Here is a 23,694-nt window from a genome sequence, read left to right on the forward strand (position 1 = left end):
CTATCAAGACGTGAGAGATTAGTAAACCATAGGGCAAACTGTTCACAGAATATGAGATATCCCTGATGCTTTCAAGCATGTACTGACGTACCCATGCAAACCAGTTGATAGCTTTCCTATTTACCAAACAATACAAAACAAGCACATCTCTGAGAGGCAGAGTACTAAGTGAACTAGTACGGGATGGCAAAGTGGTAGCGATAATATGGGCTAGAACACGGTGTTCAAATTTCAATTTTTTTGGACCAATATCAGGGGGGTTGTCAGACGACACACTTTTGGCTTCCTCAAACGACACTTCAAAATTATCTGGCCAGGAGTGTTGTACAAAGAAACTGTACCCAACAAACTTTGTTGCAAATATTTTCTCAAACTGATAAGAGTCAAGGATAATACAAGTTCCTAAAACCATGGATTCTAGATCATCTTTATCATTCACAAACAGATTTGCACAAAACATACGCACATGCTCTTCATAGACAGTATCACCAACAATAGCAAATAGAGAGACAAGTTTTTGAGTTTCGAAAACAGATATGACATCACAGTGAGAGTTTTGCATAGATTTTAAACTTACAGTGCGGCCAAAAGTAATCGACCTTCCTTTGAAAGCAACAAACTTAGCCTTCTCTTCAGGGCCATTGAAGTTCATCTTGTCTTCAGGGCCGAACTCTACACTTTCAGTTTTCCCCCTTTTCTGAGAATATTGTTTGGGGATGGACTCCATTGGATGTTTTCCCGCTCTCTTTTGGGAGATAAGAATGTCTTCATGAGAATCACTGGAATCTTCCTCGGTCAGTAGATGGTCTATGCTTTTTGAGGATTCTACATCAACAGGATCATCTTTATTTTTCTTGAAGTGATGGCTTCTTCTGGGTATGGAGGATGAAGGAGAGGGTTTGGTTTTGGCCATGAGTAGGAGAGAACAAAGAGATATAGATTGAGTTTCTTTGATAGAATGTGAGATATGATCGAGGGAGAAGGGGTTAAAAAGGGTTTGAGAGGACGCCTCGATTCTCTGAGAGACGTGTGAAGGGCAACTGAAAAATTACCTTTTGCAAGCCCACCGCCAGTTCACAATTAATGCTTGTACAGACTAATCAAGTACTTAAAGATTTTTGGGGCGAAAATTACGAGAAAATATATGGAAAAAATTAAACTAAGACAATTATAGAAAATATTAAGCACAATTATACGGGAATTGTATGAATACCAATTTTGTTACGAAGGAAACAAAATCTTTCTTTAAGCAAAGGTTTTGTAAGAATATCCGCTAACTGATTTTCAGTATTTACAAATTCTAATACAATAAAATGATGCACATAATTTTTTGATAGACAAATAGCACTAGTATTATCACACATAATAGGAACACATTTAAGACGTAAATCATAATCTAATAGTTGATGCATAATCCATAATAGTTGTGCATAGTAGTTGCCTACTGCCAAATATTCCGCTTCAGTAGTGGATAGTGCTACACAACTTTGTTTCTTGTTGTGCCAGGATATAAGAGATTTTTCCAAGTAATTGGCACGTTCCACTTGTTCCTTTCTTGTCAATTTTATCTCCTGCAAAATCTGCATTTGAAAAACCTTTGAGATCAAAGATATCTAAACTTTCGTACCATAATCCATAGTCGACTGTCCCTATCAAATATCAGATAATACGTTTAACAACAGTCATGTGGGACTCTTTAGGAGATGATAGATATCTTGCACATTTGCAAACGTTGAACATAATATCTGGTTGACTAGCAGTAAGATAGAGTAGGGAGCCAATCATACCTCGATACATTGTTTCATCAACACTCTTACCATCTTTATCGTCATCGAAGGTGGTTGATGGACTCATAGGTGTTCCTATGGCCTTTGCGTTGGACATGCCAAATTTTTTGATGAGTTCTTTTATGTATTTTGTTTGACTAATGAAAATCCCTTTATGTACTTGCTTAATTTGAAGCCCAAGAAAGAAAGTTAGTTCCCCCATCATACTCATTTCAAATTTCCCTTTCATGATATTTGAAAAGTCCTTGCACAAAACAGAGTTAGTGCTGCCAAAAATAATATTATCTACGTAGATTTGTACAATTAAATTACCTAGATATGATCATTTGATAAAAAGAGTAGTATCAATATTACCTCTGTCAAACCCATGTTCGACTAAAAATGAGCCCATCCTTTCATATCAAGCTCTAGGGGCTTGCTTTAGACCGTACTGTGCTTTGGACAATTTGTAGACAAGATTTGGAAATGATTCATTTACAAATCTTGGAGGTTGCTTAACAAATACTTCCTCAGAGATGAACTCATTTAAGAAAACACTTTTCACATCAATCTGAAATAGTCTAAAACATTTGTGAGCAGCATAGGCTAATAGAATGCGAATTAATTCTAACATGGCAACAGGGGCGAAGGTGTCCTCGTAATCAATTCCCTCTTATTGTGAATAACCATGTGCGACCAGTCTAGCTTTATTTCGCACAACTTGTTCCGATTCATTCAACTTATTTCTGTACACTCATTTGTTTCCAACAATGGATGCATTTGGTGGTTTAGGAATGAGTTCCCATACCTTATTTTTCTCAAATTGATCAAGCTCTTCCTTCATTGCAGTTATCCAACTTTTGTCCCCAAGTACCTCATCCACCTTTTTTGGTTCGAATTGGGATATGAGAGCAATATTCGATGTTTGCTTTAGTGATCTTCTAGTTTTCATTCCTTCCTGAGGATCTCCAATGATGTACTTATGTGGATATCCAGGCTCACTTTTCCATTCATTTGGAACAACTGATACTGGCTCCTCTTCAACAAAATTTGTTTGATCAGTTGTAGAAGATCCCTGATTTTATATAGGACTGTTAGTCGACTGATCTTGCTGATCAGTTACTTCATCAAGAGTGTTCTCACCTGTATTGATAGACTTTGGAACTATGGAAATTTCCTCATCTTCAGGAAGTTGTTCATTTCTTAAGTGAGGGTTAGTGTCCACAAAAACAATGTGTATAGATTCTTCAATAGAAAGAGTACGCTTATTAAAAATCCTATATGCTCTACTAGAGGGAGAGTATCCGAGAAAAATATCTTCATCGCTTTTGGGATCAAACTTACCAAGATTGTCTTTTCCATTGTTGTGTATGAAACATTTGCAGCCAAAATGATGAAATAACTTATGTTGGGTCTTTTTCCTCTCCATAGTTCATATGGAGGTTTCTTGAGAATAAGTCGAATTAGGCATCTGTTGATGATGTGATATGTTGTGCTTACAGCTTCTGCCCAGAAGTGGTGTGGCAGAGAATTTTCCACAATCATAGTTCTTTCCATATCTTGCAAGGATCTATTTTTATGTTCTACCACTCCATTTTGTTGTGGTGATCTTGGAGATGAAAAATTGTGAGAGATCCCTTGATCATTGCTGAAGTTCTCAAATGCTTTGCTTTCAAATTCTCCTCCATGATCACTTCTTATGGAGGATATGTAGTAACCTTTTTCCCGCTGCACCTTCTTGCAAAAGACTTCAAAATTCCTTAATGCCTCATATTTATTACTTAGAAAGATAACCCAGGTAAATCGAGAAAAATCATCTACTATAACAAAGGCATATTTTCTACCACATATGCTAGCAGTTCTAGTTGGACCAAAATTGTCCATATGCAGGAGTTGAAGAGGCTTTGTAGTAGAAACAATGTTTTTAACTTTAAAAGAGGACATGGTTTGTTTTCCTAGTTGACATGCACCACTAATTTGATCTTTTGAAAAATCTAGTTTTGGAAGACCAATGACAAGATCATTTCTGGAAAGTTTATGAATAGTATGCATGCCGGCATGACCAAGTTTTCTATGCCATACCCAATGATCATCAATCATAGAAGCTAGACAGATTTGATTACCAAGACTATCTAGGTTACTGATGGTATAGACATTCATGTCCCTATTTTTAGAGAGAATAACTTTACCCGATTCATCTTCAATGAACCAACCATGTTTTTAGAAATGAACCTCATAGTCATTGTCACATAGTCGACTGATACTGAGAAGATTGTAACCAAGTTCATCAACCAGGTACACTTCGTCTACATCACATGTTGAGCTGAGGGGAACTCTTCCAACTCTAATTACATTTCCTTTTGATTTATCTCCAAAGGTGATTATTCCTCCATCTAGTTTGGTGACTGTTTTGAATAGTTGTTCGTCACAAATCATATGTCTGGAACACGCGCTATCAAGGTACCATTTCCCTTTTTGATTCTTCTTGCGATGTTCCTGCAAAAAAAAGATTACTTGTTTTTAGATACTCAAGCCTGCTTGGGTCCTGAATGGTTAGAGCTTTGAGTATTAGCTTGACTAGAGGGGCTGGGTCGCCAAACCCATCTCTTATAGTTCTTGAACCTGCAATGGTTAGAGATGTGATTGAGTTTTCCGCAATAAAAACAGGAGGGATTATTGGGATTCTCATAGCCTTTTTCTCCTCTGATTTTAATCATGCATTGGTTAGTGTTATGACCATTTTTGCCACAATGAGTACACGCAAAAAGATTTCTAGTTCTAGTTGGAGATGTATGAGGAGCAATCTGATTTGATCTAACTGAACTATGATTGGTGGATTTTCGCAATCCATTCAGTTGAAGTTGAAGTTCATTAACTTCATCTTGAAGCATATCTCTCTCAATTTCACACACTTCCAACTTCAAAGCCCAGTCTTTCTTTTCTCTTTTGATTTTTTTGAGTTCATTTAGAACTCTCTCAATGTCTGCAAGAGCAATATCAATAAATTCTTGGAGTTCTTGACAGTTAGGACATGTAGGAAGATGTATCTCACTTGTTCCTTCATCTTCCATGGGACCAAGTTCACCTAAGTCCTCATCGTTATCTTCTTTCATAGCTATGAAACACATGTTGGCAATTTCCTCATGATCAGATTCTTCTTCATCACTCTGAGCTCCAAAAGACTTCTTCTTTTGAAAGTTCCTGCTTAGTTTCTTTTCCAGTTTAGGGCATTCGGCTTGAATGTGTCCATGTTTTCCACACTCGTAGCATCTTCCATTATTTTTATCATTATCATTGTTTATCTTTCCTTTTCTAAAGTTTGATTTACTTGTTCTGCTATTTATGTTTTGATCACACGGCAAACCTTAATGTCATATGCCATGGTGTAGGTTTCCATGTCAACTTTCTAGTGAGAGAAGTGCTGGCCATTGAAGTACGTGGGTCGTACTTGAGAGGTTCCTTCTTGAAATAATGCTCCAACAACTGTATTTGATGCTATGATCTTTTTCTCACTTGCAGTTAAGCAATATTCGTGAGTCCAGCTCTGATACCAATTGAAAGTATAAGGGGAGGGGTGAATTGTAATCTATTTAAAAATCTTAGTTGACTAATTATGAATTTAGTCGACTGGATTTTGCGTAGTGATTGATTGCAGTGGAGATAAACTAAGGAAATAGAAAGGTAAAGAAGACACAATAATTTTTATACTGGTTCAATACCGGTGTGGTACCTACATCCAATTCCCTTGAGTCATAAGGGTTCTCTTAGATCTTTAATAAATGTTTACAGCAAGGATGGTTTTAGTACCTTTACCACCAATGACATACAATAACAATGATTCTTTCCAATGTTGACACGACTCTCATTTTGTGTTTTAACTCTTCCTATCTTTTGTGATACTTGTAGACTCAGGAATACAATGTTTGTACTAAGAACTACAAAGGCTTAGAAACAGATGATGTAGTTGCATGCCTTTTGATGTTCTTCTACTTCTTTTGTTTATAGCTTGATGAGTCTTCTGTTTCCTTATCTTCTGGGATTGTATGACAACAATTTTATGAGTCCTTTCCTTGTGAGGCATATACATCTAAGAGAAAGACCCAAAGGTTGCCTGATGAATCTTGCTTGAAATAGTAGCTAGATTCATTCTTAATCTTGACGAATTGCTTCCTCCATTTCTTCTTGATTTGAGCTTCTGCAGATTCTTCTGGATTCGATCTCTAGCCGTGATTAGCTCTCTTCTCATTCTTGCACGCTTGAGAATCTTTAACAATGTTGACTGATTGACTTTCCTTCTTTGTTCTTTGACTGATTGATTCATTTTCCATGTAAATGAGAGTTCAAAATACATAGCCGTTGAATAGGGTATTCTTTCCTTTTATCAACATCGTTTTTACCAAATCTGCACACAATGAGATGTCATTAGTCACGACTTCTTTTAGATTATTGATCATTATTAAAATTCTAAACTTAACATGCTCATCGCCAAAGCTGCAAAAAAATAAAAAAATAAATGAAGTATGATGCTCGAACAATCCTCCTGATTTCAACGCTTGATTCAAAAATTTGCTGCAACCGTATCAACAAGGGTAGAGCTTCGAGTTTTATGCATGTTGTAGATCTCAGAGTCTTCTTTCGAATGCTGCAAATAGCTCATGATCTGGACACTCTTATCTTGAGATATGAATTTTACTGTGAGAGTGCGCAAAGCTGTAAGCTGAACGAGCCAGACGTGTAGATCAACTTAAGAGCTTAATTCCATCCAATCCAGAATGACTTTGGCTATGAATTTATGATATGTTGCGGTCCCGTGAGTCTAGTTTCAGTAGAATCAAACGGCTTACAATTTGGGGTCTCCTAAAATGAGATCTGAATTGTTTTCCACAGACGCACAAAGCTGACAGCTCCATGTAGCTTCTGCAACCAAAAAAAAACGTGAGTAACTTTAAAAAAAAAATCAAGAAGAAGAGAATAGTAAGAAAACAAAATGGAAGCCCAAGCCCTTTCTTGGGAGAACGTTAACTCCCCGTATGAGTTAATGTGGAGACTATAACAGTAAGCTACATAAAGTTTTGAGGAGAAAAGTTTGGAGGAACACTTGCTATTTATAGTTATATTTGTTAAGCCGGTTGTGCTTTCATTAACGTGTAGGAATTTTTCTTTCAAGGAAATGTCTTACATGGTAAAGGAAAAGTTTTGAGACAACTGCTCAAAAGGGCACCACGACATGAGTTTGGTTTGAGTTAAAGGAAAACTAGACAGCTAAAACTACACTTATTTTGGACTGGGAGAGATAATTCTCTAATATCACCCTAAATCAATTGAATGATAACTTATACTGTATAACCTTTTCTCCTTTTTAGCAATGACCCTCTTATGGAGCTCGCTCGCTCGCAAAGTTCAGAAGAACTTTCCGTCATTAGTCAAACTATTTTACTTTTTTAGAGAAAGTATCTTTTTGTAGATGGACACTAAAAAATAAAAGGCAGAATAGATCGACAACCCCTTAAAGTTGTCCACACTTTTAACTTAAACACTTCATCTTAAGTATATTTCATTTGAGCACTTTAACCAAGCATTTATTGTGTCATTTAGACACAAAAAGCTGAAGGCAACCAAATACAAAAGGTGCGTGTACCTCACATGTAGAGTGATGAATAAGACGAGGACAAGTGGATTTAACTTAAACAAAGGTAAAAGAATTGAAAAAAATAAATAAAAAAAGAGAAAAACTACCCCACCCATCATCATAATCACCAACGGCCCCTCCTCACCAGCAAAATCAATTTTCCGGCCATGTTTGTTCTGCTTCACATTATTATCTTCCACACTCATTTCTTCTGACATTTTAAGCCATAGATGCAGTACCATTCTTCCTCTTTCTCACACCATCTCACTCTTTCTTCTTTTAGATCTGAACTCATTTTCTTTAAATATTTTCGAGTGAATCCCTAAAAAAATACTTCTGCCATTTCCAGCCATTTTCTATCATCTTTTAAGCCACTTTTGTGTTATTTTTTAGTGATGGATTTGGCCAACTTGGAAGAAGAAAACATATTAGGTTTGAGTTTCTTCATTCCTGAAAAGAGCGTTGAAAGGCAGGCTATTGGTGATGATGGTGGAACACCTGGGTTTGACATTTTTCTAATCCTTTCCTTTACAGAATTGGGCTTATTTTGTTTGCATGTTTTGAGTGTGATTTGTGTGTGTGATATATATATATATATATAGAAAGAGAGAGAGAGAGAGAGAGAGAGAGAGAAGAGATTAAAATATTTGAAGAAACCAATTGCCGGAAAAATTTGTTGGTTATTCCATACTTCCCAACGAAGAAGGGTGAGGTAAGAGAGGAAGATAAGAAAAGAAAAGAACAAGAAAAGAAAAAAGAAAAATAGAGAAAAAGGGTGAGTATTTTTTTTTCGCTTGAAAAATGTGAGAAACACTTGCCTTGCCATGTCAGCCTTTTGTGTCTAAATGACACAGTAAATACTTGGTTAAAGTGCTCAAATGAAACATATTTAAGATGGAGTGTTAAAGTGAAAAGAGTGGACAACTTTAAGAGGCTGTCGATGCATTCTGCCAAAACAAAAATATAATGTACAACATTATGGACCAGCATCAACACGGAAAGGAAAAACTATGTGAAGGTCGACTTCCTTTTTAAAGATCACTCAACGATGTAGAAAATCCCCTTTTTTAGGAACTACACCTTCTCTAAGAAAATCACTGTCCTCAGTTTCCTTGCTATCATAAATATGTGGGTTCTCTTTCCACTGGGAGACCCTAATTAATTATTCTCTCCGGTCCATAATAAATGAATTTTTAACCTTTTTATGTTGGTCAAAATAAGTGTCATTTTCACTTAATAAAAAATAAATTAACTATATTTTTTCAAATTTGTCCCTATTTACATATCCCAATGAGTCAAGTTAACAATATACAAAATTTAATTAAGGGTAATTTAGTCAATACTTATTTATTTTCTAGGAGTTTGTATTTTATTAAGGGGTGTGCCAAATACAAAATAGTCACTTATTATGGACCGGAGGAAGTATTATTAGTTAGAGTATTATTATTATTATTATTATTATTATTATTATTATTATTATTATTATTATTATTATTATTATTATTATTATTATTATTATTATTATTATTATTACTGCGTATAATGTTTTAGTCCGTGGGACCTTACAATTAACCAAATAAGTTCCTTTATTTTACCTTTTGATTATTTACTGAGGTTGTCTGTTGATACGGAAGACCATTTATTATGATTTGCTCATTCTGTAAAAGAAATTGAATACTCAAATTCAAGTAGATTTGAACGCAGACTTGCAGATTTAGAATAGGGTTACGAAATGTTTGTTTTAACCAAAAGTATTTTAAGGCATTAAGTTCAATTTTGTGCACACCTCAATTATTCCACTTGGTAACTATTATCTCCACTATCACATATATTATTAGGGAAAAAACAAGCACTAACAAATGCACAACAATTTAGCAGCAGAATAAATGCCCAAGTCTAAACTTCTCAATCTATTTGAACCAAGAGAAGACAGTAAATTCAAACACAACGATATCCGGGCAGCAAGTATATCAACCGAACAAGCTAAATATGACAATGCAAAAATAAATAATTGCAAGAGATACCAAAATTTACGTAGAAAAACCTCTTTAATGTGAAGAGTAAAAATTTTATGTGACTAAAGTGCAGCTACATCAATAAGAGAGTTACACAAATTCTCCAAAATGGATGTTTACCCTTGAAAACGGATAACAATTAAATTTATTTGTGATTTTAAGGATACGTGGATTAATTTGATATAAACGATAAATTGCGTAAGAAACGGATAAAGGGGGTAATAAATTATCAAACCACTTGAGAAGGGTGATACTGGACTTAACAACAACCTTAGTGAAATATCCGCCCTCGATCCATGACTCACAATGACCAAGCACTGATGAACAAGAACGAGAACTTTGAATAACAGAGATAATAATAATATATTGCCTTGATATGCATGTTACAGTGTCCCCAATAAATAATCAGATCCCTATTTATATAGTAGGGGAGTTTTATCTTAAGTACAACTCTATGAAAGGTAAAAATCTTCCGTTTAACCAATCACTGGTTCTGTGCCGATACGTGCCGAGATCCACGCCGTGATATCCGGCTGGTCACGGATATCACAACTTTTTGTTGGTCGTGCTCAGTTACCTGGTAGTGTCTTCCGAGGCCTTTGGGATTCGAACCGAACTAGGGGTTATGGACCTGATACTTCTCGAGGTCGGGCGCTTTGCTCGGACCCCGGCTCGAGGGGCTCCTTGTCTCGATTCTGGTTCCCTGCCGTCATACCTCTTGCTCCGTTTGCTTCATCGGAAGACGAGACATCTCATGGGCTCGATTTTATCCGTATACAGATAGTCCCCTTATTTCTCGAAGAGTACTTTTACGAAAATGACATGAGCACCTCGATTCCTTCCCCAACACGTCGTAGCAGAAACGACAAAAGATTCGAAACATCCCATCAGATTTGTCATAATGGCTTCAAATGCGTGTCAACAATTGGCATTAAAGTCCTTGGAAACGAAACGACACGAAGCCCCTATAAATATTCCCTTTTTTCGTTCATTTTTTACTTTTGACCAAGCTTATACCCTCGTACCTTCAGGATATCACTTCCTCTCTTCCTACATTAACATTTTTACCTCCATTCTTCAAGACATTTTAGCAAATTGCAAGTTTTCGTTTATCTTTTACCCGAACCAGTACGTTTAATTTTCTTAGCAAGCTTTTGTTCTTCATCTCCTAATCTTCCTTTTCTCTTATTCTAACTTAATTAACAATGGCTAAGACTTCTAAGACTGTTCCCCAAAAAGTTGTTACTTCCTTTTCAAGGCCGGCCGCCGAAGCTGAGGAGAACGCTCCCGATGTGGTTGATCTTGAGAGGTCCGCTCCGGCCACGGCTACCGATGAACAGGCAGCCGGACCTCCCTTGAAAATGTTCGTCCTCGGGGAGGGGGGAGTGTTCGGTCGTTGATGACTTTAAGGTCGAAAAACATTTATCGGTGCAAGGCCGATGCGAGGTGGTATCTCGGTATATTTGCTCCAACATCGAGGCCGTTTTCCCTTCGGTTCGCAAGGACTGTGGTCGGGCATATTAGACCATAGTAATCCCCAGGCCCAATGATGACATTATACCCATATGGAGGGGTATCTGAGGGTTTACACTTACCCCTTCACACTGGGCCCGATAGATCCGGTTGTTCTGAATTTCTTTAGGAGGTATGAAGTGTGCTTTGGTTAGATCCATCGATCGTTGTGGACGATCGTAATCCTCCTCCGAGTTTTCGTGAATAAAATCGACTCGTGCTTGTTCACCATCGATCATCTACTCTGCCTGTACAGTCCCTGAATCATTCGGGGGAGGGGGGCTAATAAAGCTCGTACGACGAGCTAGCAAAGCCCCATTTTCAAGCATCGACGAGGACGGGGATCGGGGTTGGCAGGGACGCTTTGTTCGGGTGAGGACCGCCAACCTGATACCTACCAAATTTGAGCCATTCCCCGAGAAGTAGAATGTAGCACGTAAGTGTCCTTTTATTTTAGATGTCGATTTCACGTTTTACCTCCCTTTCCCTCATCGGTATTTGGTATGGTGCAGCCCTTGCTCGAGTTCCAAATGCCATTCCTCGGCTCAAGGAGTGGATCGAGGGCATTTATTCGTAGATGCTTTATGGTGAGCGCTCGTGGCGCGAGCTCTCGAAGGGCCGCTGGGAGGCCCTTTCCCACAGTAAGGTTTCTCTTCCCGAATAAGTAGCAGTAGGCTTTTTTTTTCAGCACTATGTTCTCACTCCTCCTCTTCTCTTTTTCCAGGCTTGCCTAAGACCATTGTGCTCAAGCCCTTAGTAGGGGGCGAAGACCTGCCTGCTGATCCTTCTGCTTCGGGGCAGCCCGGGGCCACAGCAAGAGAGAAGAAAAGAAGGAGGGCTCCGAGTTCCCCGAACTTGGAGAAGAATAAACCAAGGAGAAGGTTGGCTTGTAAGCCAAAGGAAAGTTTCAGCTCTCGAATTGCTGACTCAGACTCGCTTTACTGGCTCATGGACGAGCCCGAGGAGGGCGATCGTTTTGTGGCATGTGAGTCATCTGTCTCCGAGGAGCGAGTGGAAACCAAGGGGGAAACAACGTAGGCTAATCCCCCTCAGGTTCAGGAGGCTGGTGTAAAAGCGAGGGCCGAGACTTATCAAGAAGCCGGCTCCGCCCCGCCCAGTGTTATAGAGATTTCTCGGTCACCTTCGTTTACGGAGTCCATGTTCGATGAAGCCCGTGCAACGAATGAACGATCCAATGAAGGGGCTTGTATTATTTTGCCCCATGCAAAACCTATCACATATAAATAGACCTTACACTCACTTTTGAAGGGGAGATTTGACCTAAGGAGGCAAGAACACGCCAAGAGCAAGGCGGAGAATTCTTCTACGAGTTTTTCACTTTCTTCTTCCTATTTCATTATTGGTTACTAATTCTAGTATTTTAGTTTTGCATACTATTATGAATAACTAATTTGTTATCTAGGGTTTTTATGGAACCTTTTGTAGGATAAATTCTTATTGTATTTTTTTAATATAATTGAGTCGTTTAATTTCTCTACTTGTTCAACTACGTGTTTATTGCTGTTGATTGAAGAACCCTCAATTGAATGTGCCTATTTATTTTGTATTGCTTAAAAAAGAGTATACATTTAGGTAGTTGTTGAACAAGATCACTCCTAACGTATGTGAGAAATCAATACGGAGGGTTTAAAGGTAGAATTAAAAATAACAAAACCTTAGTGTGATCTTAGTGAACGGTGAACTAGTGTCAACTAGCGTAGTTCGAGAGAATATGTCTAGTAAATTGTGATAGTTACCCGAAAGAGAATTACGACACTTGAAGTGCTCACGATCAGTAGAGAATACTTAGGCGAAATAATAGGAGATATAGCGGGAAGGATTCCGCAATTGGTGAAATCATAACTCTAGGCCTCCTTAGTTATTCTTGCCTCCAACCCTTAGTATCTCTAGTTGTTAATTTACTTTTTTAATTTGTTAGTTAATTAGTTAGACATAAGAATCTTGATATTTATAACTTAGAAATTGTTTGAGCTTGTCTTCTTAGTGATACTTAATAGTTACAGTGAAACCTTAGTTCTCTGGGAGATTCGACTCCGGACTCCTAGATTGACTTATATTTGCAGCGACCGTTTATCCTTTTTAGGACTAGAGTTGGGCGTGATCAAATTTTGGCACTATTGTCGGGAAACTAACGATGTAGTTGTAGCTGTATATATTGTTATGTTTCAAGTTTGAACTTTTTTTTAATTTTATTTTATTTTACTTGTTAATTTGAGAAATATGATATATTGGAATTATAGGAGTTTAGGTGTTGGTAATTTTACTTCTGATCTGTATACATATTGTGAAGGAAACTACCCGTGGCAAAATTTTCAAAATGTTCCTGAGAGCAAGTTATGTGCACCAACTCAATCTTATTTGTGGAAAGTGTGTGATGTGTGTGGTAGTCAAGATGGTCACTTTCATAGTTGTGCTATATTTCTTATCCTCCCCCAACCCCTTACTATGATGGTTCTGAACCTTGTTGTCGCTGGAAACCCGATGCCCGTGAGCTCTCACTGGTCCTGATTGAGTATAGGGTCATACCGGTAACCTTGTAACTGAGGTGGCGAAGGCCTAGGTGGCTGTTCGAAGTACTGGGGCCTATAACTACCTTGAGACTGCTCCTGAGACCTGGCAAATCTTATCCTCTTACGTTGTCCTGACTCAGTCCTCTATGTACCCTACTGGCGACGCCTACCCTTTTCTATATTCTGGGCGAATGCCTGAATCCGGGAGATATCCATACTATCCTGCAATGCAGTGGTGGCACATGCCTTGGTCAACTCTGGGGCCAACCCTGCTATAAACCTATGAATCTTGTCTTGCATAGTAGCAACTATGGATGGTGCATATCTGGCCAATGAGTCAAAACGGAGACTATACTCTCGAACACTTATATTGCCCTGCTTGAGGGCTAGAAACTGATCGACTCGAGCCTGTTGTATCTCCCGCGGTAAGTATTGGTCAAGGAAGGCATCCAAAAACTTCTCCCTAATAGCTAGAGGTGCATCACGTCCCCTGGACCTCTCCCATCCCTCGTACCAAAGGATGGATAAATCTCGGAGTCGAAAAGCTGCTAGCTCAACTGCCTCTTTCTCCGTGGCATGCATAACCCAAAAGATCCTGTAAAGCTGATCTATGAAATCCTGCTGGTCCTCCCTCTGATATGTCCTCGTAAACTCTGGGGGACTCAAAGCAATAAAATCTTGCACCCTTGAACTTCCACACCCCTCAGAAGATCCTACACTAGCGGGTGCCCTAGCCTGTTGCTGGGTAGCTACCAACTGTGTCAATAAATGCACCGAACTCCTCAAGTCCTGATCTGATGGAAGCAAATGGGGAACTGGATGTGAGGTCTCCCTAGGAATCTCCTCAGGTGGTGGAGGAGCCGGTAATGGCTGAGTAGGGGTCTCTCCTTGGGCCTCAGATTGGGCCCCATCTACTGGGGGTACCCTGCTAGTCCCCTCACCTACTGTTGTATCTCTCCTCTGGCTAGCCGTAGTCTTCCTAGTCACTTTCATCTGTGCATACAGATGCCAAAACATAAGTTTAACTCAAATTTCCTATAACTCAGTTCTACAGCACGATTTAGATTTGAAAGAAGGATAGCCAATTCCTAAATGCCATGTAGTCCCCTGCTTATATAATGTGGTGCACAATACATCTATAAACAAGACCCTACTAGACACGGCTTGCAGACTCCCTAGGACATAATTGCTCTGATACCACTTTTGTCATGCCCCGAACCTGGGGGGGGGGAGATCGGCACCCGGTGCCTCACCTATCCTTGCATACCAACTTGCAACTAAGGGACTCTGAACATATAATGTCATACTTTGGCCGTGGCCACATTGCAAGACAAATTACAAAGAAAAATATAAAACTGAACGGAAGCTAACGCTGACTAAACATCAATATAAATCTGGGCCGACAAGGCCGACATAACTACGATAGCTGACAAATCAACAAAATATACATACAAGACCTACAAGCGCAACATACTGCACTAACTGACAGGATGTGTCTACAAGCTTCTACTGATGGATGTACTGTGATCGGAATAGGGCCTCGGCCTACCCATAACCTATATATATATATACACACACACACACACACACACACACACACACACATACACACACACACACACACAAGATGTACATAAAACTCTAGACCCGGCAACTCCGAAGGACGTGGAGCTTATTGATAAAGCTGAACTCGTGCAACACCTACTGAGGAGGTCTACCCGTCTGTATGTCTGAACTTGCACGCATGAAATGCAGCGTCCCTAGAAAAAGGGACGTCAATAAAAAATAACGTATCGAGTATGCAAGGCAATAAAATAACTGAAAGCTGAAACTGAACTGATAATATAATAACTGAAAGTAACTGGGAGTCAAAGATGATCTGGAGATATACTTACCTGCTGATACCGACTCAACTCTCTTAATATAGTAAATAGAATAGATGCCCGGCCCTCTGAGGCTCGGAACGTGTAACTGCTTCGCCGTAGTAGGCTCACTCATAGGTACTCGGCCATACTAGGCTCTGTATCTCGGCCATGCTGGGCTCGCTCATAGGCGCTCGGCCATAGTAGGCTTGGTATATAACTTACCATCTGAGCAGAGGTTACCCAATAGGCGCTTGCCTACCGATTATAGCTCGATGGTGGTGAAATACTATTATACTGTATATATATAGACCCTCTGCTCTCTTGACTGGAAGAAGACAATACTCAATTAAATATAAAGTCCCGATAAGGGAGAATACTGTAACTTATGTGACTAGGATAATGTATATAAATTCGGGAGTATGAACTTCTCTTTATTCCTCGTTATCAAACACATGTAGTTACGAGATCATGCCAAAATGAAGGAAGGGCTTAACTTTAACATACATGGAGTAGGGAAAATCAGTATGATATTCTTGGGAAAGATTGCACCATACTCTCTTAGAATCGCAAAATCCTGTTGCTATTACGCAGTATAATTTTGTATGAAATTTTTGCTTAAGATCTTTACCTTGCTGAATTTTTAATCCATCTATCTTAATGAATTTGTTCACAATATTGTATAACTTTTCTGGCTGAAGCTATCTGTCACTTTGGGGATGTAAATGTCTTCATTTTTGTGAATTAAAGAAGTCTTTTGACAACATTCTTTATCCCAAAGAGATAAGGTGCTCATCTCTTGAAGTGTTGCCACCTTGCAAGGTGATTCAAGAGTCGCTTAATGGATTCCATGTGGCTGCCACGTTGGGGAGTTAATTCTTATCCCATAATTATTCACTTAATTCCTTAATCAATTTGTTAATCCTCTATTAATCAATAATTACCTAATTATCCATATAATTAGGAATTATCTCAAATTACTTAAAATACTACTCGTTTTTAACACACTTTATACACCTTACTATCATCGTCATGTAGTACCTTGTATGGCACTAGTCCATATATCTCGGACCGTATTTTTTCCCAAATCGACAATCTTCAACGAAACTCATTTTCTTTGATTCGTTTACCCTTTAACCTTCACGGCATTTTACTTATCGCCTATTATAAATAGCATAAATGCTTATAATCTCAAGATAATCTCATCCCCGAGTCTACGTCGATTATCTGAAGACGAAACTTTAACATCCAAAAATGCGAGATGTAACAGATCCGCTCCCATTTCCACTCCGGAATCTCTAACTTCTGAAGCAACCCACCTGGCCGCTGATGCCCATACTTAACCTGCTGGAAATTTAGACACCGAGCCACAAACTCCACTATGCCCTTCTTCATCCTCCTCCACCAGTAATGCTGCCTTAAGTCCTGATACATCTTCGCGGCACCCGGATGAATGGAGTACCGCGAACTGTGAGCCTCCTGGAGAATCAACTCATGCAAACCATCTACATTGGGCACACATAACCTGCTTTGCATCCTCAATTCACCATCATCCCCAATAGTGACCTCCTTAGAATCAACATGTTGGACCGTGTCCTTAAGGACAAGCATATGGGGGTCATCATATTGACGCTCCCTAATACGATTATAAAGAAAAGATCGAGAGACCACATAAGCCAATACTCGACTCGGCTCAGAAATATCTAATCTCACAAACTGGTTGGCTAAGGCCTGAACATCCAACGCCATGGGCCTCTCTACTACTGGTAGATATGCTAAGCTCCCCAAACTCTCTGCCCGGCGACTCAAAGCATCGGCCACCACATTGGCCTTCCCAGGGTAGTACAAAATGGTGATATCATAGTATTTAAGCAGCTCTAACCACTTCCTCTGACGCAAATTAAGATCCTTCTGCTTGAACAGATATTGCAAACTCCAATGATTGGTGTAAATCTCATAAGGGACACCGTACAAATCGTGCCGCCAAATCTTCAAGGCATGAAAAATAGCTGCTAAATCAAGGTCGTGGACAGGATAGTTCTTTTCATGAACTTTCAGTTGTCTGGACGCGTAGGCAATCACCCTACCGTCCTGCAACAACACCGCACCGAGACCGATCCGCGATGCATCACAATATATAGTATAAGACCTCGAACCTGTAGGCAATACCAATACTGGGGCTATAGTCAAAGTTGTCTTGAGCTTCTGAAAGCTCTCCTCACATTCCTCTGTCCACATGAATGGAGCACCCTTCTGGGTCAGCCTGGTCATAGGTGTTGCAATGGATGAGAATCCCTCTACAAAACGACGGTAATACCCCGCCAAACCAAGAAAACTCCTGATCTCCATAGCTGATGACGGTCTAGCCCAACTCTGCACTGCTTCCACCTTCTTCGGATCCACATGGATCCCATCACTCAATACTACATGACCCAAGAATACCGCTGAGTCTAGCCAGAACTCACACTTTGAAAATTCTGCATGTAACCTCTTCTCTCTCAAGGTCTGAAGCACAGTCATCACGTGCTGCTCATGATCCTCCCGAGTCCGGGAATACACCATAATGTCGTCAATAAACACAACGATGAATGAGTCAAGATAAGGCCGGAACACGCTGTGCATCAAGTGCATAAAAGTTGCTGGGGTATTGGTCAGCCCAAATAACATTACAAGAAACTCGTAGTGACCATACCGAGTCCTAAAATTAGTCCCAGGGATATCTGGCTCCCGAATCTTCAACTGATGATAGCCGGAACGTAAATCAATCTTGGAAAATACCCTGGCACTCTGTAGCTAATCAAATAAATTATCAATACGAGGCAGTGGATACATGTTCTTCACTATAAATTTGTTCAACTGGTGGTAATCAATACACATCTGCATAGAACCATCCTTTTTCTTCACAAATAAGACAGGAGCACCCCAAGGTGACACACTGGGCCTAATGAAGCCCTTATCAAGCAACTCCTGTAACTGCTCCTTCAACTCCTTCAATTCAGGAGGAGCCATATGATATGGAGGAATAGAGATGGGCTGAGTGCCCGACAACAAATCAATGCCAAAATCAATATCTCTATTGGGCGACATGCCCGGAAGATCAACTGGAAATACATCTGTGAAGTCCCTCACTACGGAACTGAATCAACTGTAGGGGTACCAATACTAACATCTCTCACATAAGCTAGATACACGTCACACCCCTTCTCAACCACTCGTTGAGCTTTAAGAAATGAAATAACTCTGCTAGGAGTATACTCTAAGGTACCTGTCCACTCAAATCACGGTAAACCTGGCATAGCCAGCATCATAATCTTAGCATGACAATCAAGAATAGCATAATGAGGCGACAACTAGTCCATGCCCAAGATAATATCAAAGTCTACCATACTGAGTAATAATAAATCGGCTTTGGTCTCAAAACCACTAAGAGCAATCAAACAAGACCGATACACGCGGTCCACAACAAGAGAATCTCCCAAAGGATTAGACACATAAATAGGGAAACTCAAAGAATCTCGAGATACGCCCAAATAAGGGGCAAAATAAGAGGACACATAGGAATATATAGAGCCTGGGTCAAATAATACCGACGCATCTCTATGACAGACTGGAACAATACCTATAATGACAGAGTTAGAAGCAACTTTTCTTGTGAAGTTAATAGGAATAAAGAGCCCGGTGATGATAACCTGAAAGAGATAAGGGATATGTTAAAGTGCCTTGTCGAACAAAATGATGAAAGACAACTGCAGATAGAAAGGCAAAAGGCAACTATTCGCAACTTGGAGGCTCAAGTGAGTCAACTGGTTGTAGCTTTTAATGCTCAACAGACCAATATTATGGATAGTAGCCAAGAAGAGCGTGAATTAGATGCAGAAAGTGGGGGTGCTAATGAAGGAGGTCGAGTAGAACACCAACAATCTATCCAACTATAATTTGAGGATGTCGATGTTAAAGAAGTGGTATTTGAGTCAACCAAAGGACCTTAAAGATGCAACTTTAGTTGACTCTACTTTGTGTCATGAAAAGGATGTGAATAAGCTTGCAAACTTTCATTTTGAGTGCATTGGTCCTCACTCCAAGCATTTTTCACATTGTGTTTGGATGATGATATGGAAGTAGAGTCATCCGACCCAATTGAGGAGTCAAGGGATGAGGAACAAAGTGCCTACATTCTGACATTTTTCGTGCTAGAAAGACAGGATTACACATCTAATCTAAAGGCCAAGAAGCGTAGAATATTATATTATTTCCTTGGGCCAGATAGATTTGTTCCACCGCCCCAAGAGCATAATCATAAGCTTTAATCAAAACTTGGGGTACAATTCATAAGCTCGAGGTAGAGGCGGAAAGTGATTCACGTCGTGCCGCGACGTTAAATCAGACGCTTGTTGGGAGGCAACCCAACTTTACTATTTTCATTAATTTTTAGTTTTTTTTTTAAAAATCATTTTTATTGTGTTAATTTTTTAGTATAGTTTTTGATTTTCTACGAGCATGAGAAGAAAAGACATTGGAAGGAAGCAAATAAAGCAAGATGGCTGGAACTAAGTATGAGGTGCCCCATAAAAGATCAATATCCGGGAGAAGTCTGAGTACCCCATGAGCTACTAATGCTTCGGCCTTTGGCCTACCAGGGAGTTTCTTTCACCCTCTTGTTATTTATGATGTGCATTGGTGATAATGTACAATTTTAAGTATGGGATGGGGAGATTATCTGGATGATTCTGTACTCTTATAACTTGCTACTTTATTTGAAAACAATAAATAAAGATAAATAATTAGAAATAATCCCCATTGGTTTTTCTTATGTCCACGGTTCTTTTCTGAGGGATGACTCTGTGAACTGGGTAATAATTTTATTCTTATATAAAATTTTCAAAAATTTTGGACTTTTTTCGACGATGGACTTTTTTGACAGTTTTCTTGAGGGATTAAAGTCTAAAGAAAAATGCAAAAAGATTTTCTTTTTCTTTCTTTTGTAGAACTGATAATGGGATGGAAGAATTTGAGTATCTATGCTTTTTGACATGTTTTATGCCGAGACTTAGAGCTGTAGCATTTGAGCTGATTATCTTCTTCGTGTTCTATGCGTCCACATGCCTTGAGAAGATATATGGCTTTATTTTGACACTTACGCTCATCTTTTCACTCATGTGATTACTTCGATGTGTTGATTTAATATGATGACCGTGCTTAGTTGTTTAACTTAAGAGTCGGGCCTGAGCCGTCCAGAGTGAATCATGTTGTCACGCCCCGACCTCGGGGAGCGCGACCGGCACTCAACCGAGATAATCTGGCCGAGCAAGCATACTAGATTTCCTTCTACCCAACTCACCCATAAATAAAGAGAAGGTAAACTTCATTTATTAACACCAAGAGGGTTCATGAACAACACTAATTCCATCACCATTAGTTACTTCATTTATAAAGTCTCAAAATACGTACACTTTCATAGTTGAAGTGGAATATGTAATACACATACGGCATTACTATCTTGACCTTCCCAATACCAATACACAACCCACACTATGTCTACGGATCCTTTAATATATACAAAAGAGTATAATGATAGTGCCGGCAACAAGGCTCCGGCTATACCTCAAAACATGATACACATACAAAAATTGATGCACGACCCCGAAATGAAGTGGAGATCACCAAGCCAACCTATGCAAAAACTTGTTGCGACCAAACACACTAACACAAGTATACGTGGTCGTCAAGTAATAGATTAGTGAGTAGAGTATCATTCCCACAGAGACTTATGATTAACTTTTGCCTAATTCAAACTCAAATAACTTATCAATTCAAGAGATTTCTCACAAAATGTATAAGTGACTAAGTTACTACCTAAGAGAATATGAAGCAATGAACTAACTAGAAATCAACCACAACACTTAAGTAATTTTGAATAAAAACCAGTAGGAGAGAGTATTTCAGGGTCATAGGTTAGCTAACAATCTTGTTGCGTTATTGGGTTAAAATGACTAATTTATTTATCTGGATTGTTGATCGACATGGTTGATATTACTCATAAGAATCTGTCGAGTTCTTACTCGCCTATTCAACCTAACTTAATACCTATATGTCTATGGAATTAAGACTAACAAGAATGCATTTATACTTCCTATATTTCAACGAAGAAAGGCAATTAGGTATATTTCTATCCTAATTACGAATTCGTTCCCCGATGCCCGAGTTCAAGAGCTTATTCTATTTAATTCTATATGAAATCTAGAATTCCCACTTTCAAGTTCAACTCTAGATTCGTTGATAGTATTTCACTGTTAGCTACTCAGCAAAATAATTAAAAACAGAATTAAATAAACAATCCAATATGGTAAAATCAAACTCGTCAATTTAAATTTAAACATAAACATTCATGTAGCACCCATGACCCTAGAATAATAGGGTTCTTAGCCACTCATGTTCATACAATCATCAAAATAATATTTTCAAACATAAAATCAATGAATACTATAAGAAGAATGGAAGAATTGATCCAATCCATGCTTCCGAGTGTTTCATACTTTTGTTTTTCTCTCAAAGTCACGTACTCCCCCTCAAAATAGATTTAGGTTGGCTTTTATATGAGTTGGGGGTGTCTTGGGGTCGAAATAACTGAGTCCTAGTTGAAATAGGTCATGTTTCCGTTTTGAGCGTCCAGGGCATAGTGGGGCGCTGGCACTGGCGCTCAACTTTCCAACTTTCTGTTTTGTGCGCCACAGGCAGCGCCCCACGCTGCCTGTGGCCCTCAAATGTGCACTTTTGCATTTTTTTCCTGTTCTCACTCCAATTCGCGCACTGTCGTCCCAAATCGCATCCGAATGATTCCTACACATAGAAATACCACAAATTATCACAAATCATCATATTATACATTCGAAATCTACGAGACATGAGCATAATGCGAGACAATATACATCAAAATATCCATACATTAAGCCGAGTATCCACACCCCACACTTAAACTCTTGCTCGTCCTCGAGCAATGGAACTACATTAACACCCCAAAATGTACCCATCACTATGAAAGAGCAATTCACAATTAATTCAATCAAACACTCTATCTTTTGACTATATCGATACCGGCAATTAAGCATGAACAAACGAATTTCACATTCTTCCCGTTTTTAAACTAGCCCGAGTATATACAATGCTATTCAACCAACTCAAGCAACCTCTCCACAACCACCCTACCTCATGCGATGACTCGTTACCACTAAGCATGAGACCAAGTGCCCTCACCACAAGCAAAAGAGTGAATACAAAATTATCCTAAGCGTTCAAATAAGTTGTTGAACATAAATTCAGGATATCACACAAACTGAACAAAATCCACTCACTCTCACAAAGAATTCATGTGCATCTCGGGGTTGTACCATAAGCTTGCCCGTAGTGTATATCTCTACTAATCTATGCTAGCCAAATCTAGGATCAATTAGGACTTTAAGGTTGTAATGTAGGCTAAGGGACGGGTAGGATACATTTAGGATCAGTGACTAACCCTCCTAAGGACTTTAATACGCTACACTCGCAAATTGAGCACATCTTCTTTTCAACCAATTCACTTGTCATACACCATATATAACATAACCATCTTTTCAATTAAGCACCTCTATATTCTCACTAGCCCGAATTCGAAAGATCACGAGGTGTGTGTTTTTCTACATTATTTGAACTAGTATTTTTTTTCTTTCTTCTTTTCTTTATTCCACACACTCCATACATTAATGTTCATCGGCTAGTGACCTTTTTTTCCCCACAATTGTAATACACCTTAAGGGCCCTTCCATGGTTCCACTCGAAATCCACTCCCCTATCTCTCACCTTAGCGACTAAGTGCCTTAGGAGATAAAGGTTCAACAAGCTCAAATTAAGAACAAAATAGGGATACGACTTGTAGTGTGGGTGCCAAAGAAAAGGTCTATAAGCTCAAAGGGGCTAGCAACGGAAAAGTTTTATTTGTGAGTGACAAGCACTTCTATGGTAAAGCAAGAAACACCTACGATTTCGCTTTGATTAACACACGAGGCAAGTTCTAGACTACACAAGATAGCACAGAATATCACTAATCCTTGCACACACATTGCACTTAACTCAATCAAGATGGTTTTGTTTGACTCTCAAGTCAAGCAAGCAAGCGAGTTGAGAATATTTAAGCAATAATGCACTAGATAGCATACAAGTTAACCAACTGAGAAAAGGGTATCAAAGAGTAGGCTATTTAATTTATTTGGACATTACAACTCAAATCAAATATTCAGGAAGACAAAGCGCATGCCATAACTTAACGTGCCAACACCAACATGTCAACAGGTACCTCAGAGCACCTCAGTTTTCTCCCTATCCTACTTCTAAAAACAAAAACCAAAA

General features: G+C 39.0%; 2 protein-coding genes across 2 annotated transcripts; both read right to left on the reverse strand.

Annotated features, from left to right (window-relative positions):
• Window positions 1-3,986: 3,986 nt before the first annotated feature.
• Window positions 3,987-5,195, reverse strand: LOC104114094 (uncharacterized). Its single transcript, XM_009624459.1, has 3 exons — window positions 5,131-5,195; window positions 4,367-5,036; window positions 3,987-4,262 (listed from the first exon to the last, which is right to left on the reverse strand). Exons 1-3 carry the CDS (start codon window positions 5,193-5,195, stop codon window positions 3,987-3,989), a joined length of 1,011 nt encoding a protein of 336 aa, XP_009622754.1.
• An 8,411-nt stretch (window positions 5,196-13,606) lies between these two features.
• Window positions 13,607-14,446, reverse strand: LOC138896206 (uncharacterized). Its single transcript, XM_070180993.1, has 2 exons — window positions 13,911-14,446; window positions 13,607-13,778 (listed from the first exon to the last, which is right to left on the reverse strand). The coding sequence occupies exons 1-2, from the start codon at window positions 14,444-14,446 to the stop codon at window positions 13,607-13,609; spliced, it is 708 nt and encodes a 235-aa protein (XP_070037094.1).
• Window positions 14,447-23,694: the final 9,248 nt, after the last annotated feature.

The sequence above is a fragment of the Nicotiana tomentosiformis genome, chromosome 7 (genome assembly GCF_000390325.3).
Source record: "Nicotiana tomentosiformis chromosome 7, ASM39032v3, whole genome shotgun sequence".
Lineage (NCBI taxonomy): Eukaryota > Viridiplantae > Streptophyta > Magnoliopsida > Solanales > Solanaceae > Nicotiana > Nicotiana tomentosiformis.

What these genes read in the sequence shown, in the direction of transcription:
- LOC138896206 (XM_070180993.1), bottom strand. Translation starts at nt 14,446, where the DNA reads ATGAAAGTGACTAGGAAGACTACGGCTAGCCAGAGGAGAGATACAACA. An exon ending in CCTCTAGCTATTAGGGAGAA is followed by an intron (nt 13,779 to 13,910) that starts GTTTTTGGATGC and finishes CTCATTGGCCAG; the next exon opens with ATATGCACCATCCATAGTTG.
- LOC104114094 (XM_009624459.1), bottom strand. Translation starts at nt 5,195, where the DNA reads ATGGCCAGCACTTCTCTCACTAGAAAGTTGACATGGAAACCTACACCA. An exon ending in CCATGGCATATGACATTAAG is followed by an intron (nt 5,037 to 5,130) that starts GTTTGCCGTGTG and finishes AAATAATGGAAG; the next exon opens with ATGCTACGAGTGTGGAAAAC. An exon ending in TCAAGAACTATAAGAGATGG is followed by an intron (nt 4,263 to 4,366) that starts GTTTGGCGACCC and finishes TTTTTTTTGCAG; the next exon opens with GAACATCGCAAGAAGAATCA.